The following is a 21592-nucleotide window of genomic DNA, read 5'->3' on the forward strand; positions in this document are numbered from 1 at the left end:
CCTGGATTCGAGCCCCAAGAACCACGAGTGAATAAGAATATGTTCAAATTGTCTAAATGGGCTGGCATGTCATGGTCTCGCTTTTCATTTCAGATAATTGGGCTCCCTTAAATTTTCCCTAGATTTCTAACTGTCATCAAGGTATAAGTTCTAATTTAAACTAACACAAATGGCTTTTCTTCACAGCAGATCTTGTATCACCAGAATTTTAATGAACTCACTTCTTTCCCTCCCCGTGCAAGAAAACAGACACGGCGGCCTTTCTGTTTGTGAATCCCTCGTTAAGCTGCATTTATGACATTTCATGGGTACTCTGTGGAAAAGCTGGAAAACACACACCTAAAAAAAACCAAAACACTGATGTTGACTTGCCAAATTTCAGCTTTTATATGGCATGTTGAAATACAGAAATATTGTGCTTTGAAGAATAGTCAATAGAAGTTCTTTTTATGTGGTTTTCAGGTATGCTCTTTGCATATAAATGCCAAGAAGGGAAACTTTCTTTCACTGCTCTTAGGAAAAGGAAGAAGCTTCCCTATTAAGCTCATCCCAAGCTGTACAATTGTCTAGCCTCTCCTGTTCCCTATCCCTGTAAGACTAAGAATTGTACAGTCAAGGCAAGCTGACCCTAGAACAAGGTCGTAGGTGAGTGTCAGGGCCTCAAGGGAAGGGAGGTGAGCTCCCAGGTGCTCTGTGGATGTCAGAGACTAGCATCATTGAACAGAAAACATTTGGAGAAGACACTCTTAGTGAGGAGAAGAAGGGAGTGTTTGTTTTCCTCTAGGTACAGGCCAAGGAGCAGCCCAGAAGGGTTGATAATGATGCCATGAAGTAAAAATACATAAAGAAATAGTTCTTTAATTTGAGTTGTCTTCTGAGGCTTGAGAGTCCTACCCCTTGAGCTGTAGATAGTGTCTTCATACTTTACGCCCATGCTTCTCAAAGCTTACTGTGTATACGGATCACCAGGAGATCTAGTCGGTACATCTGAGGAAGAGAGTCTGAAAATACGCCTTTCTAGCAAGCTCCCAGGCATTGCCGTGATACTGCTGGTCCGTGGTCCACACTTTGAGTAGCGAAAGTTTAAAATATCGAGGCATGTGCTCGCCTCCCAGAGTTGGCAGACCTGTTGAAGGAGGTCTTCGAGGATAAAAATAATACGAAGCATGTTATTAAGTGTGTCGCGGAGGCCAGAATGGTTGGTGCTGGGCCATTGGTTCTCAGACTTGAATCCCCTGGGGAGCTCGAAGAATTACTATGCCTACGTGCCACCCCTAGAGATCGTGTTCAGTTGTTTTAGGGTACAGTCTGGACATTAGGATTTCTTAAATCTCCCCCTGTGAGTCTATGGAGCAGGCCCAGCAAGAACCTCTGGCTTAGATCCAGCACATTAGATACTACAGATTTGCCATCACCAACTACTATATTTGAGGTGGGTGATTCTTGACATTAAAAAGCGGTCTTTGTATTGACAAAGGGAGGAAACCAACACCCCAGACCATAAATCCACTTGGAATGTGGAGAAGAGAAAGAGGTGTGACCTGTAGTCTCGGGGGTGGCTTCTGAGAAGAGCAAGGATCTGCAGTGAACTTTGAAGACTGGAGAGGGGTCAACAGGTCTAGACATTTGGGAAGCTTGACGCAGGGCCTGGACAGAATAATAACTGTGTCTGCTGGCTGTGGGCACGATGAAGGGGTTGGCCAGCACAGAGGGCAGAAGCCCTTAAACGGCAGGCTGAGGGGTGGCACTTAAATTAAGAAGCAGTGGCACTGCATTACCGTGATGAGAGATTATGGTCGTGACAGATTATAGTGATGACAAATTATAACTGCCAGATGGTGCCAACTACATCGCTGTGTCGGTTGCCCATCAATAGCACACTCCTGCATAGTGTAACTCACTGGGTTTGACGTTTGGATCCAGAGCCAGATGACCTGAGTTGGAATTCCTTTTCCACTGCTATTCGAGCTGTGGTCTTGGGTAAATAGATTCATCCCTCTCTGTCTCAGTTCCCTCACCTGCAAACCAGAGATTAAAAAGCAGCACCAACTTTACAGAATTGTTGTGCTGTGAGAATAGTATCTGGTTTCTAATAAATGCTTAACGAATGTTAGTGATTACGATCATGTTACTTGAAACTGCGCCATTTTGTTTATTTACAACCACTTACCAAAGACTTTGGCGTTGCTACTTTCTACCTTTCTATCCACCGCGAGAGAGTAACCTATGAAGGCAATATGACACAAGAGAGAACCGTCCACCTTAAACCGTGGCGGTGTCTAAAGGCAAAGCCCACCTGTACAGGCCTGATCCCCTTGGCAGCAGGAGGGTGGCTTCGATTCTAGATGAGAGAGACACAGGCAGAAAGACACAGATGTGGGAAGGCGACCAGCCCGGGGAGAACCGGGGAGGATGGGAGGCGATCGCACGTTTGCAGGAAGTGAGGCAGAGGCCTGGGCGAGCCGTGGCACAGTGGGCATGGACAGATTTCTTGTTTTGAAGTCTTGAGTGAGTGAAGACTCAGCTACAAGGTGGAGAGTAGGAGTAAGAGAAGTAAGGACTATGGGGACGCCCGCCGAGCGGGAAGCAGCAGGAGCTCCTGAAACGCAGGCCTGAGTGCAGTGATGCATGGTTGATTTTCCTTGTGATTCTCCTCCGACCCTTTGGGTTTTGTTCCTGAAGCTTCTGTTCTTTGCCATCAGTGTACATACCGAGATAAAGCGTTCGGTTCCCGTGTCGCATGTGGCAATGGCACAAGATTGAATTGCGAGTGGAAACGTGAGTTTTCGAAAGGGTGTAGAACCAAGAACAAGAACATATTTATGATAATTTCCATTTGGAAAGAGCAAACATTTCGTGATATTTGGGAATTTAAGGTTTTATTTTCATTTGAGTTTTTCTCTTGTGCGACAACAGAATTGGGGCGGTGAAAGGAGGATTCGTTATTTTTTCTTGTGCTTGTCCACTGACATTTTTGGCTTCAACCAAAACAGAATACCAAAGGGAGATTAGAAGAGATTTATATTACTAACAATGCAAGACTTCCAGTTTTTTCATTGCTTGTCTGGAGTATTTATTAGAGTTATATGCTCTTTTCTTCACAAACACTCAAAATAGATCCCCCTCCTTTGATTTAGGGATGTAAGGAGATAGGGGATGAGAGTGCAAGGCAAATCGAAAAGGACAAGGCATGTTGAGCGCAGGTATTTGCAACAGACGCAAGGTCCTGCCCGTAGCAGGGCTGGGGGTAGGGCGAGGAGAGTGAGGCGCTCACGTAGGTGCCAAAGTGAAGGGTGTGCCAAACACTCAGGCATCAAAATGAACAACATCAACATGTCATATTTTTAAAACTCAAAGTTGACACCAAAAATCTATGCTGAAGAAAATATTTTAAAAAATTTAGAAGACTAGTACCATGCCAAGCCATACTGGAGCCTGAAGCCAAAGGCAAAATGTATAGGCTGCCCTCCATGGAGACAAACCCATCAGTGATGCTTGGAAAATGTACTGCTTTGCTTATCTTATTTTTCAACCAAGAGAACTGCTGTGTTTGACAATTTCTCCTGACCAAGTAACAACCCTAAGTAAGTTTTAATTAAGTTAGCCTGAACTAAATAATACAATTCTGTGTGGACACAAATGAAGCATTTAAACCTAATATAATGTTGTAAATTCTAATGTGCCAGCCTTTCAATTTTTCAGTGTTTTTCAACTGCTTTAATGTTCTGGGGAAAAAAAACCTAACCATTAAAAATTACATAAAGCCTTGTCTACCCATATGGTATACCCATGTGCTATACAAGGCTAAGTAGAGCATTTTCCTTCCTGTATTCTGGAAATACAATCCAAATAAATTTAACTGCACTTGGGGAGAAAGCCAGTACGGATGAACCAAATCTATAGGTGTACGTTTTTAAATTTCATTGTATTTAATTCTGTTCATGGCCTTCACAAAGTTTTTACTGAAATTGCCCCCCAATGTAGCAAAACTGGTGACCAGCCAATCAAAACCGTGGAAGGAGCCTCATAGTCATCTCAAAGGATAGCATTTCAGAACTGAAAAGTAATTGTTTTATTGAACTGGATTCTCCTCCCAGTGAATAAAAAAAATCCACCTTCTTCATGATGGAGGAGCGTTAGGCTTTCTCATAATTTCAAGGCATCACATTTAAATTATCCAATAAATATCAGGTAGATAATTTATTTTAATCTTTCAGAGACTGTCACTGAAAATGTCTTCTTCCACAAAACCGTGGAGCATTACAAGATGGACTATAATTTCAGTTTTCCTTTCACTAGGATTTGTAAAGTCAAAAAAGTTCTCAGGAAATTTTCAGAGATAAGAAATCGGACTTTATCGGTGTAGTATAACAGTAATGAATCCTACTGACTGGCAGTAACTCTGGCCTCAGCTGTCATTCTGTTCCAGCATCTTGGAAATTAATGAAGCATTAACACCCGCCCCCTCCCCGGCCCCCCCCCACACATACGCTGTTTGAGAAAGCCTTTTCAGCCAGACAATTTTAGGGAAAATGTATGTGGAATAGGGAATTCCCTAATGAAAAATTCCAAAAAGTCTGAATGCGCCTTCTATGAAAAGCCAATTAAAAATGGAGGGAGAATTTATCACATCACCTCTTTCTTCCAGCGCCTTTATGATCCACACCTTCTTTACAAACTTGGAATATATTAACTCGAAGATGTTTTATCAGGCATACTGTAAAAAAAAAAAGGAGAGAGAATAAAGCCAGCATCGTTTTCTCTCCCCCTGTCCTAAATGCCTTCACGTGCCATGGCTATTAGGAGGGAATCCATAAGAGCTAAAAGGGAGGGGAGAAATTTCACCAAAGCCCTGGGTAAGTCTTAATGTCCAGGGTGCCAGCCTCATCTCCTGGTGGGGAGTTTGGCTCCATTGTCAGCTTCTCTTTGGAGGGGGGTGCCTTTGTCTGCGTAAGGGCTGCTTTGCAGAACTGAGCGTGATTCCTGTGAAAATCCTCCCTAAATCCAGAGTTGTTGTGGCGCTGGACTCCCCTCCCCGGGCACTGAATCGTGTCAGAGATGGTTATGTGCTTTGGGTTCCAACAGACTGAGGTCTCTCAGCTGAATGATTAAGCCAAGGATGAAGCCAACACAAGCTTGCCGTCTCCAAGGATGTTTCTCACTGGGGTAGCTCGGCAAGGGGCTGGGCTGCCACATCCGTGGATTGAACCAGAGTTTTCCATTTATCCGCAGAACAAGTTCTGTGCCTCCAGCTGCAGGGCAGGCCCGCCCACAGTACCCTGCCAGTGGCATCTTAACCCCCTGACCTGGAGGGATCACCGAAGGGTGAGAAAGTGATGTGCTCTCTCCATGTCCATCTCATGCTTGGTTGGTTAGCTGAGACTGGCCGCGCCTGCCGTGCATGGTCCTGGGGTTGTCAGGTCTCGTGGAGAAAAGCCCTCCATTCGTGGAGGCAAGCCCATGCCAACTGGTTAGCTAGCCACTCACCATTCCCAGCCTCCATCCACTAAATCCCAAGACATAGAGAGCCCACTACCTGCTTGCAGACTATTCGTCATCTGATGAGTCCCCGGTTCAATATTTTCTATAAAGAAATACAAATCTTTTATTACCTTGACTTGCAGCACTGAACTGAAAATGATCTTCATAGAGTCGAATCGTCCTCGAGGCGAATGTTAGTGAAGGCGGTGGTGGCCGCTCGTCTCATCTTTCAGTGATACCCAAAGTAGGGGTTCTGGTTTTGTTTCCAGTAGATTTAATGATAAAGCCATGGAATGCCACCCATTTTTTTTTTTTTTTTAACCTCGGAACTGCCTACGTTGTCAGTGAGAGTCCTGAGAAGTGAATAAAATAGTTTGGTTTCGTTGACTAACTGGCAGGCTCTCGTGTGGAAAGCTCAGTTTCCGGACGTGGGTTCTTAGGCAAATGTGGCCACCGCCTTACCGACCTCGGCTGGGAAGATGAAATGACAGCTAGGAAATAGCTCAAGCATTTACGAGGGCCATCGACTCCAAGTATAGCACATAGCAGTAAGACTGCATACTATTTATCAAATAAATTTGAGAAGGGTCTCGAGCCCCACTGCCCCGGCTGCTAGAAAGACACGTGATGTCCTCGTGTCTTCCGCTCAGCTCTAGACCGTCATCAGGAGCGAGGAGAGTTGTTGGCAGTGCTTAGCACGACGTCCGCCATACTGCCTGAGCTCCGGGTGAGCACCAGCTCTTACCCTTGTCGCAGGCCAAGGGGTCATTTCACATCCGTGCACTTCACAAGCGGCTTGCCATGGGGTCGCAAACCATAGCCTCTTCGGTCACTAAGCTGTGCTGGGTGGCTGGGAAAGGAAGACATCACCTCTCCTTGGACAGCCCCGTCTGCTCGTGTTCCTGGCTGTGAGCCCAGCCACCCTGAGGAGGTTCGTGGCCTGTGTCGACTGGGAGACAGGCCTCTGCCTCTACCTTCAGGGATTAGCTTTAGCCACCTCCTCCAGGTTCTCCCCTGGTTGGTGCCCCAGATGTCGTCACTTCGGTGGCTTGACTTAGGAGAATGAGCCAGGAGAGCAGAGAAAGGCAGGTCGACCTCTCCTGCTCCCTGTCCCCTTAATGCGTTCTGACCCACAACCCAACTACAGTCAGTTATCTGGGTCCGGCTGACCGGAGCTGGCTAGGATGGGCACACCTTCTATTCAGCTTTGGCCCCAGCCACCTCAAGGTCAGGACCACCACGCTTACCCCTTCTGTCAGCCAGTGCTGAGGTTTGGGCCACTGTCTGTGTTTCCTTCCCAATTTGGCTCCCTGGGAGCCTCAGCCTGCTGTCCTGTCTATAGATGAGGGAGGGAAGGTAGCTTCGGCGTGGAGGTTCTCAAACTTGCCCGCGAAGCACACTTACTTGGAGGGCTTTTTAAAACACAGTTTGCTAGCCCTGCTCCCAGATGCCCTTTCAACGGGCAAAGCCAGCCTCGTGGTCTGTGACCCGTGCAGCTGCGCAGGACCTCCACAGAGAAGGAGCCCACGTTTGGCTTGATGATCTGCTGTGACCACCTTGAAATTCTTAATAGTTTTTCCCCTGGGGGCCCCACATGTTATAGCCAGTCCCGTCAATAGGCCCAGAATGGAGCTGGAGAATTTGCATTTCCAGCAAGTTCCCCCGGCCATGTTCCCCAAAGAACGGAGGAGAGGGACAGTGGCCCACCACCTCCTCCTTTGTCGCCTCTTCTCCACCAGAGCCAATCACAGCCATGAGAATGGAAGGAGGATCGCGTGGCAGCTTCGGTGATTTTTGTGACTGTTGTGATTGTTCTTTGTTTGATTCTGTTTGGGTTAAGCACACTAAATGTTCTCATGAAGACTTTTCAGTGCCCCCAATAATTCCTGTGCGTGCGCTTTCCCTGTCTGTACACCAGTCCTGAAAGAGAGGGTATTGAAGCAGCTGACAGAAATATGTAAGTGGAACAATGTCGTAGTGAGTAATTTGAGAGGCCAGGCGAGGGAAAGGAAAGCGGGGGGAAGAGCGAGCGAGAAGGTAGGATGAGGTTGGGGCGGGAGCGCAACGGCGCCCACAGGCTTCCTGCATCCCGAGCCCCGAGTCCCCGAGCGGAGCCCCGCGCCCGGGAGCCTTTCGCAGCCTTAGCAGAGAGACCTATGTTATTTGTGACGCGATGCACGCTTCCACTGGAGGGGGGGAATCACCGACTTGCTCGGCAGAAACCCAGATAGATGTTCCCAGTGCTGAGACGCGATGCAGTTCTCCCGCAGGGTACCTTTCTTTACGCACCTGTCGGCTGAATCTGCAACTTGTCACGTTTTGCTGAACGTATTCTCTATGTTCTTCAAGACAGATAAACAAGACACGAGACAGAATAATTGGGGTCTCCGTGAGTGAAAATACCTTTCCGACATTCTCCTCCCAATGGGAGGGAGCAAAAAAGCATTCGTAGCCCTGATGGCTATTTTGTTTTGGCTAATGAATTGACTTGGCTCTCTTTAAAACATCCCATAAAGGAAGGCTTTCTGGCCCCGCTGTTATGGATATAACACCATGACTTATTCTTGCTGGGTAGACAGAAGACATTTTCATTAATGACTGGGGAAACCCATTAACTAAACGGGGAGAACAACGGAAATGGGCCCAGTCATAGAATTTCTAGCCCTGGCCCGAACCCTGATTCTAAGCTGAGCAACCTGTTCAACACATTCAGTTTTTCTTATTTTCGTAGTATAGCTTCCTCAACTGGAGTCAAAGTCATGACAGACAAGTGTCCATGTGTTTTGCTTTGTGTTTCCCTCTGCTAGAATTAGGGGGACTTCCCCCCTTGAATTAGATATGGAGGTTAGTTTCCTCCCTACCCACCCCCCCGCCCCTTTCCAGCAGAAATAATAAGTTCTTTTGAGTTTTCCTTCATTCACTGGAGGCCTAATGTCTCTGGAAAATCATCCTCATGGTGGTTCTCTGGCTCTTTTCCCATAAGATTGTCTGTCATCGGTTTAAAGAGGAGACAAGGAAAGGACTTACTTATTCCACGTGGGTAAGAAATTGCCTCAGCAAAAAGTGCTCGAGCCCCTGGCTGCGTCAGTAACAGGCGAGGCATGTCACAGATGCTGAAATGCTTTTCTCCTGGACGCTAACCCGCGCTGGAAACCCGAGACTAAGCTAGGTCCCCTGTGAGTGCGCGTCCCCCGTCCTCCGTGCTGCGTGCACACAACCAGCTAGTTAGGAAAAGATTGCTCAGGCATGTGTTTACCTTCTTTAAGATCCCAGAGGATTTGTTTTGAAGAATTAAAGCAGAAGAAAGCAAAGACTAGTAATAGAGAAATGAAGCAGGGTGGTGGGGGAGAGACAGAAATAGGTTCTGGAACTTTTAATCACTCTGTGATCATTTCCCTTTAAGATGTCAGGGCCACTGTTTTGAGGAAGGTAGAAAATGCAGATGTTCCCAGGTAAGACTTCCAACACTCGTTTCATGTTGCTGACATTCTCATTTTCCTGTTCCTCTCGCATTTTCACTGTTATTTCTGTTGCTGTGACAACTCATGCACGTAGAAAACATACTGCATATGCTAATTAGTCTGTTTTATATTACTCTGTGAAAGCACTAGTGCCTTGTAGGGTCATTTCAGGAGTATTAAAATACAGTGAACGCTAGTGATGGTCATATATTTGTCTCGTTGGCCTCTGTACGTGAGACTGTTATTCCCACCAGAAGCATCATCACCATCATCATCCAGAGTCGTCATCACAGGCAAGATGGATTTACTCACATGAAGTATTTGGGCAGGGGGAAGAGACGTTACCCATAAAGCCATAATGAACTTCTTGTAAAGTTTCAGTCGTAGTTTTATGTGACTTATTTTAAATTCAGGATATTGAGGAACGTAAAAGAGTTATCTACCAGTTTTGCCTTACTTAACAGATAGGGAGCCTCAGACTTGACTTTCCCAGTGGAGACGGGATTAACGCGACAGGCATTTCAGCGATGCCCAGCGGAGAATGCAGGGATCCATGTCTGTTTCATCCTTCCCCTCCTCCCTCCGCCTTGACAGTTTCCGTAACAACTGTGGGGTTTCACTGCCCTCTGCCGGCCATGTCGTGGAAACGCCTTCCCGTTATTGCTGTACAAGTCTGGGAACATGGCTCCGAAGGTCTTTTTGTTTCAGCCCCTGTGCCCATGCATTCTCCGCCTGTCTTTTGTGTAACGGTCGTATTGTTTGAATCTGGTCACTAAGTGTTAACACACTCACGCACTTGCCATTGTCTTCTTGCACCAGAAGCCCTGACATGTTGCGATCGGAAGTTTCCTTTTCTGTGGGAGGAAGGCACTCGTCCACCGACTCCAACAAGGCCTCCAGCGGAGACCTCTCCCCTTATGACAACAACTCCCCAGTGCTGTCTGAGCGCTCCTTGCTGGCTATGCAAGAGGACGCGGCCCCGGGGGGCTCGGAGAAGCTTTACAAAGGGCCGGAGCAGTATGTGCTGGTGAGCCACTTGCCATCGTCGAAATCAAGGGAGAGTTCTCCTGGACCAAGGCTTGGCAAAGGTAACTGGAACCTGGCTGGCGCGGGCCACATCAGTGACTCTGATTGCAGGTGGCATGGTGCGGGCCCTTGGACCGTCTCTTCGCCTCTTCCTTGTTTCATGTTTCTGTCATTCTGTGACATTTACTGAGTTCCTGCTCTAGGAAGAGGAAGGTGTGGTGGGCGAGCCCAGTCATGGTCTCGGAGGCTCCCCGCTGCCCGGGGCATCTGGGAAGCAGTCTCATGGCCAGAGAGCCACTGATATTCCCAGCTGATCCTTCCCCTGAGCATCTGAGGAATTTGATATGTCCTGGCCGGTGAGTTTGGGTGCATCTTTGTTAGTCTAACATGTCACCCAATTATTGCTGCTACTTCTATAAAGAGGACAAGCTGAACCCACTATATAAGGAGACATCATGTTCCAAAGAGGTCTCCATGGGAGATTAAGATTTTTATTTTTATGTTTTTTTAGCAAAATAAGGGTTCCGTGGTCAAATACATTTGGGGAATGCTGGGTTAACCAAGCTAATAGTTTCTCTATTGTATAATTTCTCAAACTCTTTAAAGTGCTAATGGGCACCATTAATTCGCACAATGGAAAGGAGAGTGTGGTTTGCAGTTTTTCCCAAATTTATTTGACCACTGAATGTTTGGTTCTGCTCTTTCCCTCCACAGGGTAATTCCTCAGTGCCAGGACTCAGCAGGACGCTCTGAGTAATAAGTGGAAGACACAGTACAAATTCTTGCTCTCTTATCCTACATGCATCACTTAACCCAAACAGACACCCTGAAAGGGCTGTTTTTTGATGGATTTTTTTTTTCAGGGGGGGGGTGTTCTAAATCATAGCATATTTATTTTTATTTTACAAATATTCATGTCAAAAAATAATTTTTAAAAATTGTAATGAAAACAGTAACCCATGTTCCCCTCAAGCGTAAAATTTATTTTTAAAATGTGGAACTTGGGGCGCCTGGGTGGCTCAGTCAGTTAAGCGTCTGCCTTCGGCTCAGGTCGTGATCCCAGGGTCCTGGGATGGAGCCCTGCGTCGGCCTCCCTGCTCAGCGGGAGCCTGCTTCTCTCTCTCCTCCCTGCTCATGCTCGCTTCTTGCCATCTCTGTCTGTCTCTCAGATAAATAAATAGAATCTTTAAAAAAAATAAAATGTGAAACTTTATTTTTTCTAGTCCTTGTCCAGGTGCATCCCTAATTTGATATATTTGTTTTCAAAGCATAGCTGCTTTTGAATTCAGCTTATTTTACTTAAAATCGTATCATTGACATTTTCCATTTTGCTGACATTCTTCATGGCCACTATATATTCCCATTAAATCGATGTATCATAGATTTCCGACTATTCCCTTTCTCCCTTTCTGATGCATATAGATGATCTCTAGTTTCTGCTCTTTTAAATTAGTGACACATTTTCTGTATGCAATATTCTCTGCAATAACAGCAACAAAAAAGGCAGTCTGAAGAGACTTTTGCCATTATGAAAGGCATGGCATATTTGGGTCTCTAAATACAAATTCAAAGAGAGATTACTAGACAACTTACCACTAAGAAAGCTTGATTCTTTCTTCCCAGGATCAGTGTGTTTGCTTCGTAGTTTCTTAGCAGGTAGGCTAAGATACACATTAGCTCTAATTAGCAGGTGGACTAAAGCACGTATTTGTTCTTTCTGTCCATTCGATATCCCGGCCAACTCTAACACTGTGGTCCTCGATTTTGTATCCAGGGAGACATCTGACAATGTCTGGAGGAGTTTGGGGCTGTCACAGCCCAGGACGGGGTGCTACTGCTGTGTAGACAGTAAAGCCCAGGGCTGCTACTCAGCATCCCACAGCACACAGGACGGCCCCACACAGAGAAAGATCCGGCCCCAAATATCACTGGTGCAGGGGCTGAGCAATCCTACCTAAGCGTAACTTTCTCCCTGGAAATAACCTCACCCCGAGGGAACTAGAAACAAGTCGTGTTAGGGGCGCCTGGGTGGCTCAGTCAGTTAAGCATCTGCCTTTGGCTCAGGTCATGATCTCAGGGTCCTGGGATCGAATCCCACATTCAGGGGATCCTGCTCAGCAGGGAGCCTGCTTCTCCCTCTCCCTCTGCCCGCCGCTCCCCCTGCTTGTGCTCTTTCTCTCTCTGTCCAATAAATAAATAAAACCTTAAAGAAAAAAAGAAAAGAAAAGAAACAAGTCATGTTAGTATCCCATGACAAGAGCGCTTGATTTGGAGTCAGTAACCATGCTGCCACTTTCAAGCTGCAGGACCTCGTGGGAAAGATTGAGTTTTTTGGAGTCCCCTTTCTTCCTCGTATGAAAACTAGGAAAGACAGCCGTATTCATTCATAGAGCTTAACCAGCTAATCCATGTAAAGTCCTCAACCCGCAACTTGGCACGTAGGAAGCGCTCGACAGTCCTCGCTCCATAACCACGTGCAGTTCTTAGCTGCTCCTTCCGCCGCTGGCCTCACCTCTAAAGTGGACTCAGGGCATCTCCTGGGAATTAAAGGAGAGAGTGCATTTGAACGGCTGCCACCGGGAAGCGCCCGGTAGACTTTTGCTTCGAGAAATACTCATTATGATCACATCCCAGGCTCTCTCTCTCTCAAATAAATAAATAAATTTTTTAAAAAGACAAAACAACACATGCATTTATCATCTTACAGTTCGGGACTTCAGAAATCCAAAATGGGTCCTCAGGGCTGCATTCCCTCAGGAGGCTCTAAAGAACAATCTCTTCCCTTGCCTTTTCTAGCTTCCAGAGGCCGCCTGTGTTCTTTGGCTCATGGCCCTTTCTCCACCTTGAAAGCCAGCAATGTAGCATCTTCTCTTCCGCCTTCCCCCTTATAAGGACCCTTGTGATTGCATCAGGCCCGCCCAGATAATCCAGGATCATCTTCTCATCTCAAGACTCAATCATTTCATCACACCTGTAAAGTCCCTTTGGCGCACAACCTCTTTACAGGTTCCGAGGATCGTGGCACAGACATCTTTGGGGGGCCTGATTCTGGGTACCACAACCATTAGAGAGGAAGCCTTTTTGTAAACCCCAAATGGGATAAGCCCCTGAAAGGCAGGCATGCGTCATATTCTGTCTTGTATCCACCACAATCTTGAATATGGCGCTGTTACCAAAATATTTGTTTCTTGATTTTTGCTCTTCACCTTTCATTGTGAGTGACATACCTTTCTCTATACACTTTTTCCTAGATATGTCAGAGGAGCCTTTCAATATCTGGGGAACTTGGCATTCAACATTAAAAAGTGGTTCCAAAGACCCAGGAATGACAGGTGACATATTACCTTTTCAAGACCGTTTATTGCATTTACTTTTTAACTTAATATTCTTTAATTTTTGCCTTACTGTCGTATTACATACTTGCCAAGCATTATTTGGAAAATGCTGAAAATAGGGGGGAAACCAGATCAAGCTATACTTAGCCTTTCTGCCAAAATACATCAGTCTTTCACTATATTTCATTTCACTTCGTTTGCAAGGGTTTTTAAACATAGCTACGGTCATTCTGTCCGTGCAACTTGATATCATCTGTTTAACTTCCATTTCCCACTTATTTGCCATTTTTATTGTTAAGGGCCACGTAGTATTCCAGAGTGCATACTCATAGTTTACAACCCATTTTTTTTTTGTCATCGTTGTAATAAGTTATGCTGTCAGGAACCTCTTTCACGTACTTTTTGTTTTGTATTTTCAACGATTAATAGATTCACAAAATTTTGGAAAGCAAGTTACACATCCAGAATAGGGCAGTGGGTCCAAATATTATGCACCTTTCCAAGCATCCAGAGGTACAGCCCCTTCCCCGCCCACCTCGGTGCAGTCGTCCAGGGCGTTTCAACATGCGGTGCCGGCGCTGCACATCATTGGGTTTGCATTTTTGCCGAATTGAGGGCACTCGGGTGGCTCAGTCGTTAAGTGTGTGCCTTCTGCTGAGGCCGTGATCCCAGGGTCCTGGGATCGAGCCCCGCATCGGGCTCCCTGCTCGGCGGGAAGCCTGTTTCTCCCTCTCCCTCTACCCCTCCCCCTGCTCATGCGCACACACTCTCTCTCTCAAATAAATAAATAAAATCTTTTAAAAAGGAAAACAAAATTGTATTTATTATTTTCATTTGCATTTCTTTCTCACCATTATTTTCCAGTTTCTCTATTAATTAGCTGAACTTTCCCAAGCTGGTGTTTTTTATTTTTTTATTTTGTATTTTTATTTTTTTAAAGATTTTATTTATTTATATTTAGAGAGAGAGAGCAAGCAGGGGGAGGGGCAGAGGGAGAGAGAGAGAGAATCCCAAGCAGACTCCACGCCAAGCTCGGAACCTGATGCGGGGCTCGATCTCACGACCCTGGGATCCTGACCTGAGCCGAAATCAAGAGTCGGCAGCTTAAACTGACTGAGCCGCCGAGGCGCCCCCTCCCATATTCCATTTTTAAAGCTCGGTGCATCTTTACTTTAGCGGCCTCTAAGCCAGCTGAGTTTAGTACTGACCCATTACCTAACCACATTGCGTTGTATCCTACAAAGTGCTTTTACTACCTTTTCCCCCAAGGTTAAACTATTCCAAGATGTTCTGCTCCATTTCCTTCTGCTATTTCAACTCTGCTCAGTCCCTGTTCAAATGCTCATATCTCTTGCGCAAAATGGTCTTCTTCTCTTTCCCTACCTGCTTTTTAATAAGTGGGAGGACTGGGCCAGTCTTTCCCACACTGGTGGCGGTGGGGTCTACACAGCAGCTGCTGTCTTCACTACCTTCTGGCCCGAGATGGGGCATTTTAGGTTCAGTTCGTTTATTCCAACACCTTTTACTGACATGGTGGAAACATCAAAGCATTATCGTTGGTGTCTCCTCAGGACTGCAAATCGCACCGAACGAGAAGAGAACACTTTCTTTACCTTCCAGGTTCAGAAGCCATGTGGAAGGGGCCTTTCCTGAAACAAATTAGTGACAAGGACTATTGAATCTAGTTTGACATCCGGATCTGGAGCTGCTCCGTGAATTGTGCCAATAACCAAAGCATGATTTGTCATTTCCTTTCCTAGGACATGTTTTACTTTAGGCAGCGGGAGGAGTGTCCTGTGCTTTCTCAATTTTTGAAGGTGGCCGTGGGAAGGAAATAGCAGGACACATCCCAAGAGGGATTCTACAAACTAATTCCATTTCTCGCCCTTCTCTCCGGCTTCCAGGTTCCTATGGAGACGTTTTTGAGAGCAGCTCCCTCCGACCGGGGCCATGCTCCCTTTCTCAAGGGAACCTGTCCCCAAATTGGCCCCGATGGCAGGGGAGCCCCACAGAACTGGAAGGTGGCCCGCAGGTCATTCGGAGGACTCAGACCACGGCCACCATCGTGGAGTGCAGGGCCTGCCCTCCCGTGTCGCGCGTCTGCAGCACGCCCCACATCCAGGGCGGCGGCAGAAGGTGTGAGCAGGCCACACCGAAGTCAGAGCAGTATTTGACTCTGAGCAGCGCCGAAGACCTCACTGAGAGTGACCTCGATGTGGTCTGGCTGCAGAGCAGAGCCAAGCCTTTGCACCAGAGACCTCGAGAGAGTGAGAAGCGTGACAAGAGGCCTCCGCCTCCGTATCCTGGTCCCGGGAAGCAAGCTGTAGCGTCATCCCACCAGCCAGCAGAGCCGCTCTTGTGGAGGCCTCAGAGGCCAGAAGAAGGTTCCAGAACAGCGTTGGAAGAGGGAAGCCAAACAGCCGAGCGAGAGCAGCAAGCCGCTGAGCAAAAACTGAGCAGCGCCTACTCCACTTCCGCCAGCGATCAGAACAGTAAGACTTTGGGTGACCCCAACTGGCTGGATTGGCAGAGAGAGCGGTGGCAGATCTGGGAGCTCTTATCGACCGACAACCCCGATGCCCTCCCGGAAACGCTGGTATGAGCCCACCCAAGTGCACACCCCCACGGCCCAGACAGCCTTCTTTCACTCTGTAGGGGAAAAAGTTGGTGTTGGACAATTGGACACTTACTGGTTTTTCTTCTTTAACACTTAAAAAAAAATAACACGAGAGAAACCCAGCTCACTTAAAGATAGAGAGCACTAGTACCCTTGCCATTTATAATAAACTTCTATTGCATAGCCAGCCTTAGGAGAAAACGAAAACAAAAATGGATGGTGATATCCAACCGAAAAACTACTCGCGTTGGCTTTGTATAAGATAAAACCCTTGCTTTGATATAGCTTAACTGTATTTATGTGACTTCAGTTTTGACTGTTGTATATTCTGTAACAGATTATGTATGATAATCGTATATGATATATTCACAGAAACAGAAGGAACAATTTTTAAAAATCACTTCACTTATACTGAGTAATGAGATTCTATAGAATGTTCTAGAATATGCACAAGCAGGTTTCTGTGCTTTTGCCATAGCTTTTTAGCTGGGGACAGCCCTTCCTTCAATGCCTAGGAAAAACACTAACAAAACAAAACAGAGTATGCCAAGCCATATTTTTATATAGTCATGAGATGCAAAAGAAAACGTAGTCACTGAATGCTTTTTCATATTGAATATGTTTTAAGGAAGATATTAAATTTGATACATTATGGAATATATTTTTAGAATCTGTTTAGAAAGGATTCAGTTAATCGAACAAGAGAAAGGCCGTGCCTGACAAAGAAAGAATAATTAAGAAGTTGTCCTTCCCATTTTAGATCAAATTCAATTTTATATAGACCATATATAATATATATTTATAATGTATAATTTTTATGTATTTTTCAAAAACTACAAACTGGAATCCAACTATAAAGCGTTTAAGCATCCAGAGTATTCAAATTACAGAACAAAAGTTTTTCCTTTTGCCCCATAATCAGTATTAACCAAATTATAAGCAAAGCTTTGTAAAGTAAGTCACGTTTGGACAAAAACTCCAGCTTTGTATTTACATCGCGCCAAAGGCCGAGGACATGTTTTCTTCGGTAATTTTGTGTGTATCGTAAAATGCTCCTACTACATACTTAAGTAGTTTCAAGTTTTTCAACCGCAAAACCATTTTTGACCAGCAGGTGGCGATTCGCTTCAGTATTTTACGAGATTTTTTTTTTTTTTTTTCACTTCGTAAGGGAATGTGTATTATAGAAGAAGAATTTTTTATGAAACATGCTACTCTTAATTTTCATGTCGGCAATGACATTTTCCGTGGTGTTTCTTAAAGTTCTGTCTTGTGCCATGATGAATAAAAAGTTAAACAAATGCTTTGTTTCCGGGCATTAAATCTAATGCATGAACTCGCCACTCCGTTCCAGACACCCACTTCGCTCTCCACAAGTCCAAGTGTCATAAACAGCAGCGATACTATACATATACAGCTAAAGAGCTAGTAAAAGCTATCAGATGGTTTGGGGCCACCGACACACTTAGAAAGTCATACTAATTATTTGTTGCAAGTGAAGGCTGATTGTCAGTCACTCAACCGAAACTCAGTTGTCAGTGAGGAAGTGTTTTTGCCGCAGGCTGGAAACCCGCTGGACAGGTGGTGCCCAGCACGGTCCCTGTACGTGACATCTGTCCTTTATAAAGGCCTTAGATGCTTCCTTTGTCTCAGGGCCAAAATAATGACGTCTAGACGTGGTGTCTAACGTTTCTTATTGGGCAAATGATCGGGCTGTCTTCAGGCTCTGCCACTGGGTCCAGCACCCCCGCCGCCCGCTGGGACTCGGGAAGGATTTGCCCACCGGTCTCCGGTTCTTCCTGGAGGCCCACACGCAGCCGAAAGTCGTAAACAAGACTCTGAGCAAACACTACTCGATTGTGGATCGCGAGTTGCTCTTCTGTGTCACCCCCCCTCCTTCCTATTCCTGCTCACCGTGTGTCTTCCAGACTTTGAGTCCGACCACGAGCTGCCCAGTTCTTTGCCTCCGTTCTGGACTGAACCGCCACGTGTATGGGACCCTCTTCCCACCCGGCTCCTGCCCTAACAGTTCTATTTTTTAAAACTTCCAGACCAAATGGCTCTGAGGTTGATGTCTGTGACACAAAGGTCTGTCCGTCTGTTGACAGTCAGGTCTAGAGCTCCCAGGAGCAAGAAGAAAGCTGGCCTGCCGCTGACGCCTCTGCAGCCCGAACGCTCGGTCACTGCGCATGCGCCTCCGGCACCGGGGCCGGGACGGCGACGGCAGAGACGGCCGAGCGTGAATTTGTCTTCATCTAAGTAGCTGTTGACATGTTTGCTGCGGTTTTCTTATAGAAAAAAAAATCTTTTGTACCAACGGAGGTGGTGCAAATGAAGAAAACTTGTAAATTAGCCCAGCTTGCTTCTTTGCTCACGCACATCTTCCCACACGGGGCTGGGCAGAGGAACAGCGTTGGGATTCAGTGTCGGGAGACGCGGGGGCCAAGTGCAGGCCGGCGGGCGCCGTCGGCTGATAAGCAGCCCGCGGTGGGGGGGGGGGGTCGGACTCCACAGAACAGAGAGGAAGGAAAGGCAGGGACTGGAAGAAGAGGAGTTGGAGACAGGACCACAGCTCGACCAGACAGAATGTTAAAACGGGACTAAATCAGCAGCAAATGTTCAAGACAAAAAAAAATGCAAAGCAAAGGAAAATTCCAGTAAGGGCTGAGAATCTTCCGCACAGCCGAGGCAACAGACGGCGCGGTGCAGATGGGAGGCTGCCCAGAGGGGTGGCTGGGGTGTGCACCCCTGGCCTGCTGAGATCCCCAGTGCACACAGGTGCTCGCATCCCCAGCCCCAATGGAAGGCGCCCCGGAGGTGGCAGAAGGGTCAGAAGATTCTCAAAACTCAATTCAGGCTACATCTGTTCAGCCTAGAGTGACCCACTCATCCCAGTTTGCCTGCGACATCCCAGGTTTACTAATTAAAAAAACCCATGTCCAGCTCATAGCATGGCCTGGCAGGCCAGGGGAAGGTGGGTCGGGGGTGCAGAGCCCTCTACCTTGGCACCTCTCAGGTAGGGTCACCAGATCAGATAGAGGACACCCAGTTCAACAGTCCAATAAGTGAATGACCGTATTTTAGTAGGAGTATGTCCTGTGCCATATCTGAGATGTAATTATAGTTTAAAAAGATTTCTTGCCCCAGATATGGCACGGGACATACTTACCATAAGAAGTATTTTAAAAGTCATTCACTGTGTATCTGACGTTCAAATTGAACCGAGTGCCCATTGGCTAAGTCTGACAACCCAAATCTCCAGCCTGATAGCCCACCCGGTCCCCAGTGGCTTGAGGTCTTCACTGAGTGTCGCACGGAGCGTCACCAGTCCTGAAGGACCAACTGCACGCCTCGACTTCCATGCGGAGCCTCGTTCCCTGCAGCCTCCAGCCATGTCCTCCTCCAGGGCATCTTACCCCAGCCTCCCTGGGGTCCCAGCCTTGCTGCCTCTCTTGCATGTGTCTCCTGTGTGTCTGCCCTCACCCTCTTAGCCTTCGGTTCTTGGGTCCCTTTCTGTCTCCTTCCTCCCCGCTCCTCCACACCACGGCCTCTTAGATAGCCTATAATACACACCTCATCACAGGCACGCCCCTGCGGCCAAACCACTGATGCCCTCCTCCCCCTCTGGCCCACAAGACGAAGTCCCCACTCCTCATGGTAACATCAAAGCGCTCCACAATCCAGCCTCAATCGACCTTCCGCCCATCATCCCTCCCCAAAACCGTACCCCCTACTCTGGCCTCATCCGGGAAACAGCCCCTTCCCGCACGCAGGATGCGCTTTCGCACTTCTGTTCCAAGGGGCCTCGAGTGCTCCTCCCTGCTTTTACTAGTCATCTGAAGGCTGTTTTCCTTGTAAAGTTAGCCTGAATCTTCCTCTCCCATAAACATGCTGAATCGTATCATTTTTCAGGCACTTGGCGAACGTGGCCGTTTTTAACAAGCGTTGCTGTGCGTTCTCAGGACTGCTGCACGTCTTATCTCGAGGTCATTCCCACTCTGTCCTCGATGGCAGGGACTGTGTGCTCGGGACTGGGCAGAGACCCAGCATACGGTTGGCGTTTGATAAATGTTGGCCAAACGTATGCATATGAATATGATCAGGCAGTTTCCCATGCAATGGAGAAAAAAATATAAGTCCGTTGACCTCCCAGCAAATGCAGAGATAGAGGTATGTTTGCCAAATAAAAAGGCTTTTGAGGAAACGGGGACACAGTCTGGGGAGAAGCTGATGGCAAGCACAGAGACCCTGTCTCCTAACCAGCCAGGCCCCACAAAGACACGTCGCCCAGCTCTGTAATATCTGGGACAGAGAGGGCAGGTGGCTTGGATGTGGTATCTTTCCATTCTTAAGACAAAAAACTTAATAGTAAACGTGGCAAGTAAATGTTTATGTGCATGCTTCCTGGTTGGTGCTCACTTAATGACTGAAAAGAACAATGACCTTTTTTAAAGTGTGGGCTTCCGGGTTCAAAGAGGACGAGGTTTGAGTCCTGGCTTTGTCATTCATGAGCTGGGTGACCTCGGCCCAGCCCATTTCACTTCTCTGACTCTCCATTTGCTCGGGGTAGTCAGGGCATAACAACACCTCGCCCTCGGGATTGTTCTCCCAGCCAAGTATTAACCAGGCCCGACCCTGCTCAGCTTCCGAGATCAGACGAGATCGGGCGCCCTCGGGATTGTTCTGAGGGTTAAGGAAGAAACAACCTGGAGCAGCGCTGAATTAATAGTCAACAAATAGCAGCGAATCGGTGTCCCACATGAGATCACTTTAGAAGAAACAAATTGGGACCCTCTGCTGCAAGATGCTGGTACTAGTAACTAATATTTATTAACAACATCTGCTCGAACCCAAGTGTTTTACTCCGCCACTCATTTAACCCCCACAAGCAATAGGAACCACAACCATCCTCTCTTGCCGGAGGGCAGAGGTGACTCGGAGTGACCTCAAATGAGTTGCCCAAGGTCACACAACTATAGGGTGGCAGAACCAGGATTTGGTGGCAAGCCGTCTAGGTGTGCCAGCCTGCCATCTGGATAATTCAGAGAAGCATGAGCAAAGCTCTGTGGTTCTCGGAGCCCTGGGTCTCCTTCATGAAGGGGAGGGGCTCAGTGGGAACGTCCCCGGGGGAGGAGCTCCTGCCTCCGGGGTGACAACTGAGCGAAAGGGATTTAAAAATTCGTAGTGAAATAATCCTCCTGTGGGCACCGCAGTTCACTCTAAATGATTCGTCTGAGTTAGGCTAAGCACGAGACACTCTCCTGGGAATGTACAAGGGTAGGAGGTGCCAGGACACAGACCTAATGCTGAATTGGCCCAGTGAGCTTGAAGAGGAGTAACCTTATTTTCCATGGTTGTGGGAAACACCCCCCTCCTGCCCCACATCGTACCTACCGGCCATAAACAAGCATTGTAAATCTCAGGCAGCAACTAGGAGCCATCTGAGGATGATGAAAGGAATCCACCCTTTCAGGATAAAGCTGAAATTAAGCATGAAGGGAACAGCATGAGAGAGCTGGAATTGACCAGGCAAACACCCAACCTTGCACTTGTGGTGAGGAGTCCCAGCAAGGACTCTGCTACTTGTAGCCAAAAGCATCCTGATAATATTCCATATCAAACCATGGAGAGCCACGGGAACTAGCCGCATGAACGTATCAAAAATGTAGAAA

The 21592-nt window shown here is 47.0% G+C and overlaps 1 protein-coding gene across 2 annotated transcripts in view; it reads left to right on the forward strand.

Moving 5' to 3' along the window:
• ARHGAP6 (Rho GTPase activating protein 6) overlaps positions 1-15905 on the forward strand; it is a 472720-nt gene extending 456815 nt beyond the window's left edge. For both annotated transcript variants that reach the window (XM_044911567.1, XM_044911568.1), the window contains 3 exons: positions 9762-10030; positions 13220-13300; positions 15208-15905. In XM_044911567.1, coding sequence (XP_044767502.1) covers positions 9762-10030; positions 13220-13300; positions 15208-15905 — 1048 coding nt within the window. The remainder of the gene's footprint in view (positions 1-9761; positions 10031-13219; positions 13301-15207) is intronic.
• Positions 15906-21592: the final 5687 nt, after the last annotated feature.

Source organism: Neomonachus schauinslandi, chromosome X, assembly GCF_002201575.2.
Source record: "Neomonachus schauinslandi chromosome X, ASM220157v2, whole genome shotgun sequence".
Taxonomy (NCBI): domain Eukaryota; kingdom Metazoa; phylum Chordata; class Mammalia; order Carnivora; family Phocidae; genus Neomonachus; species Neomonachus schauinslandi.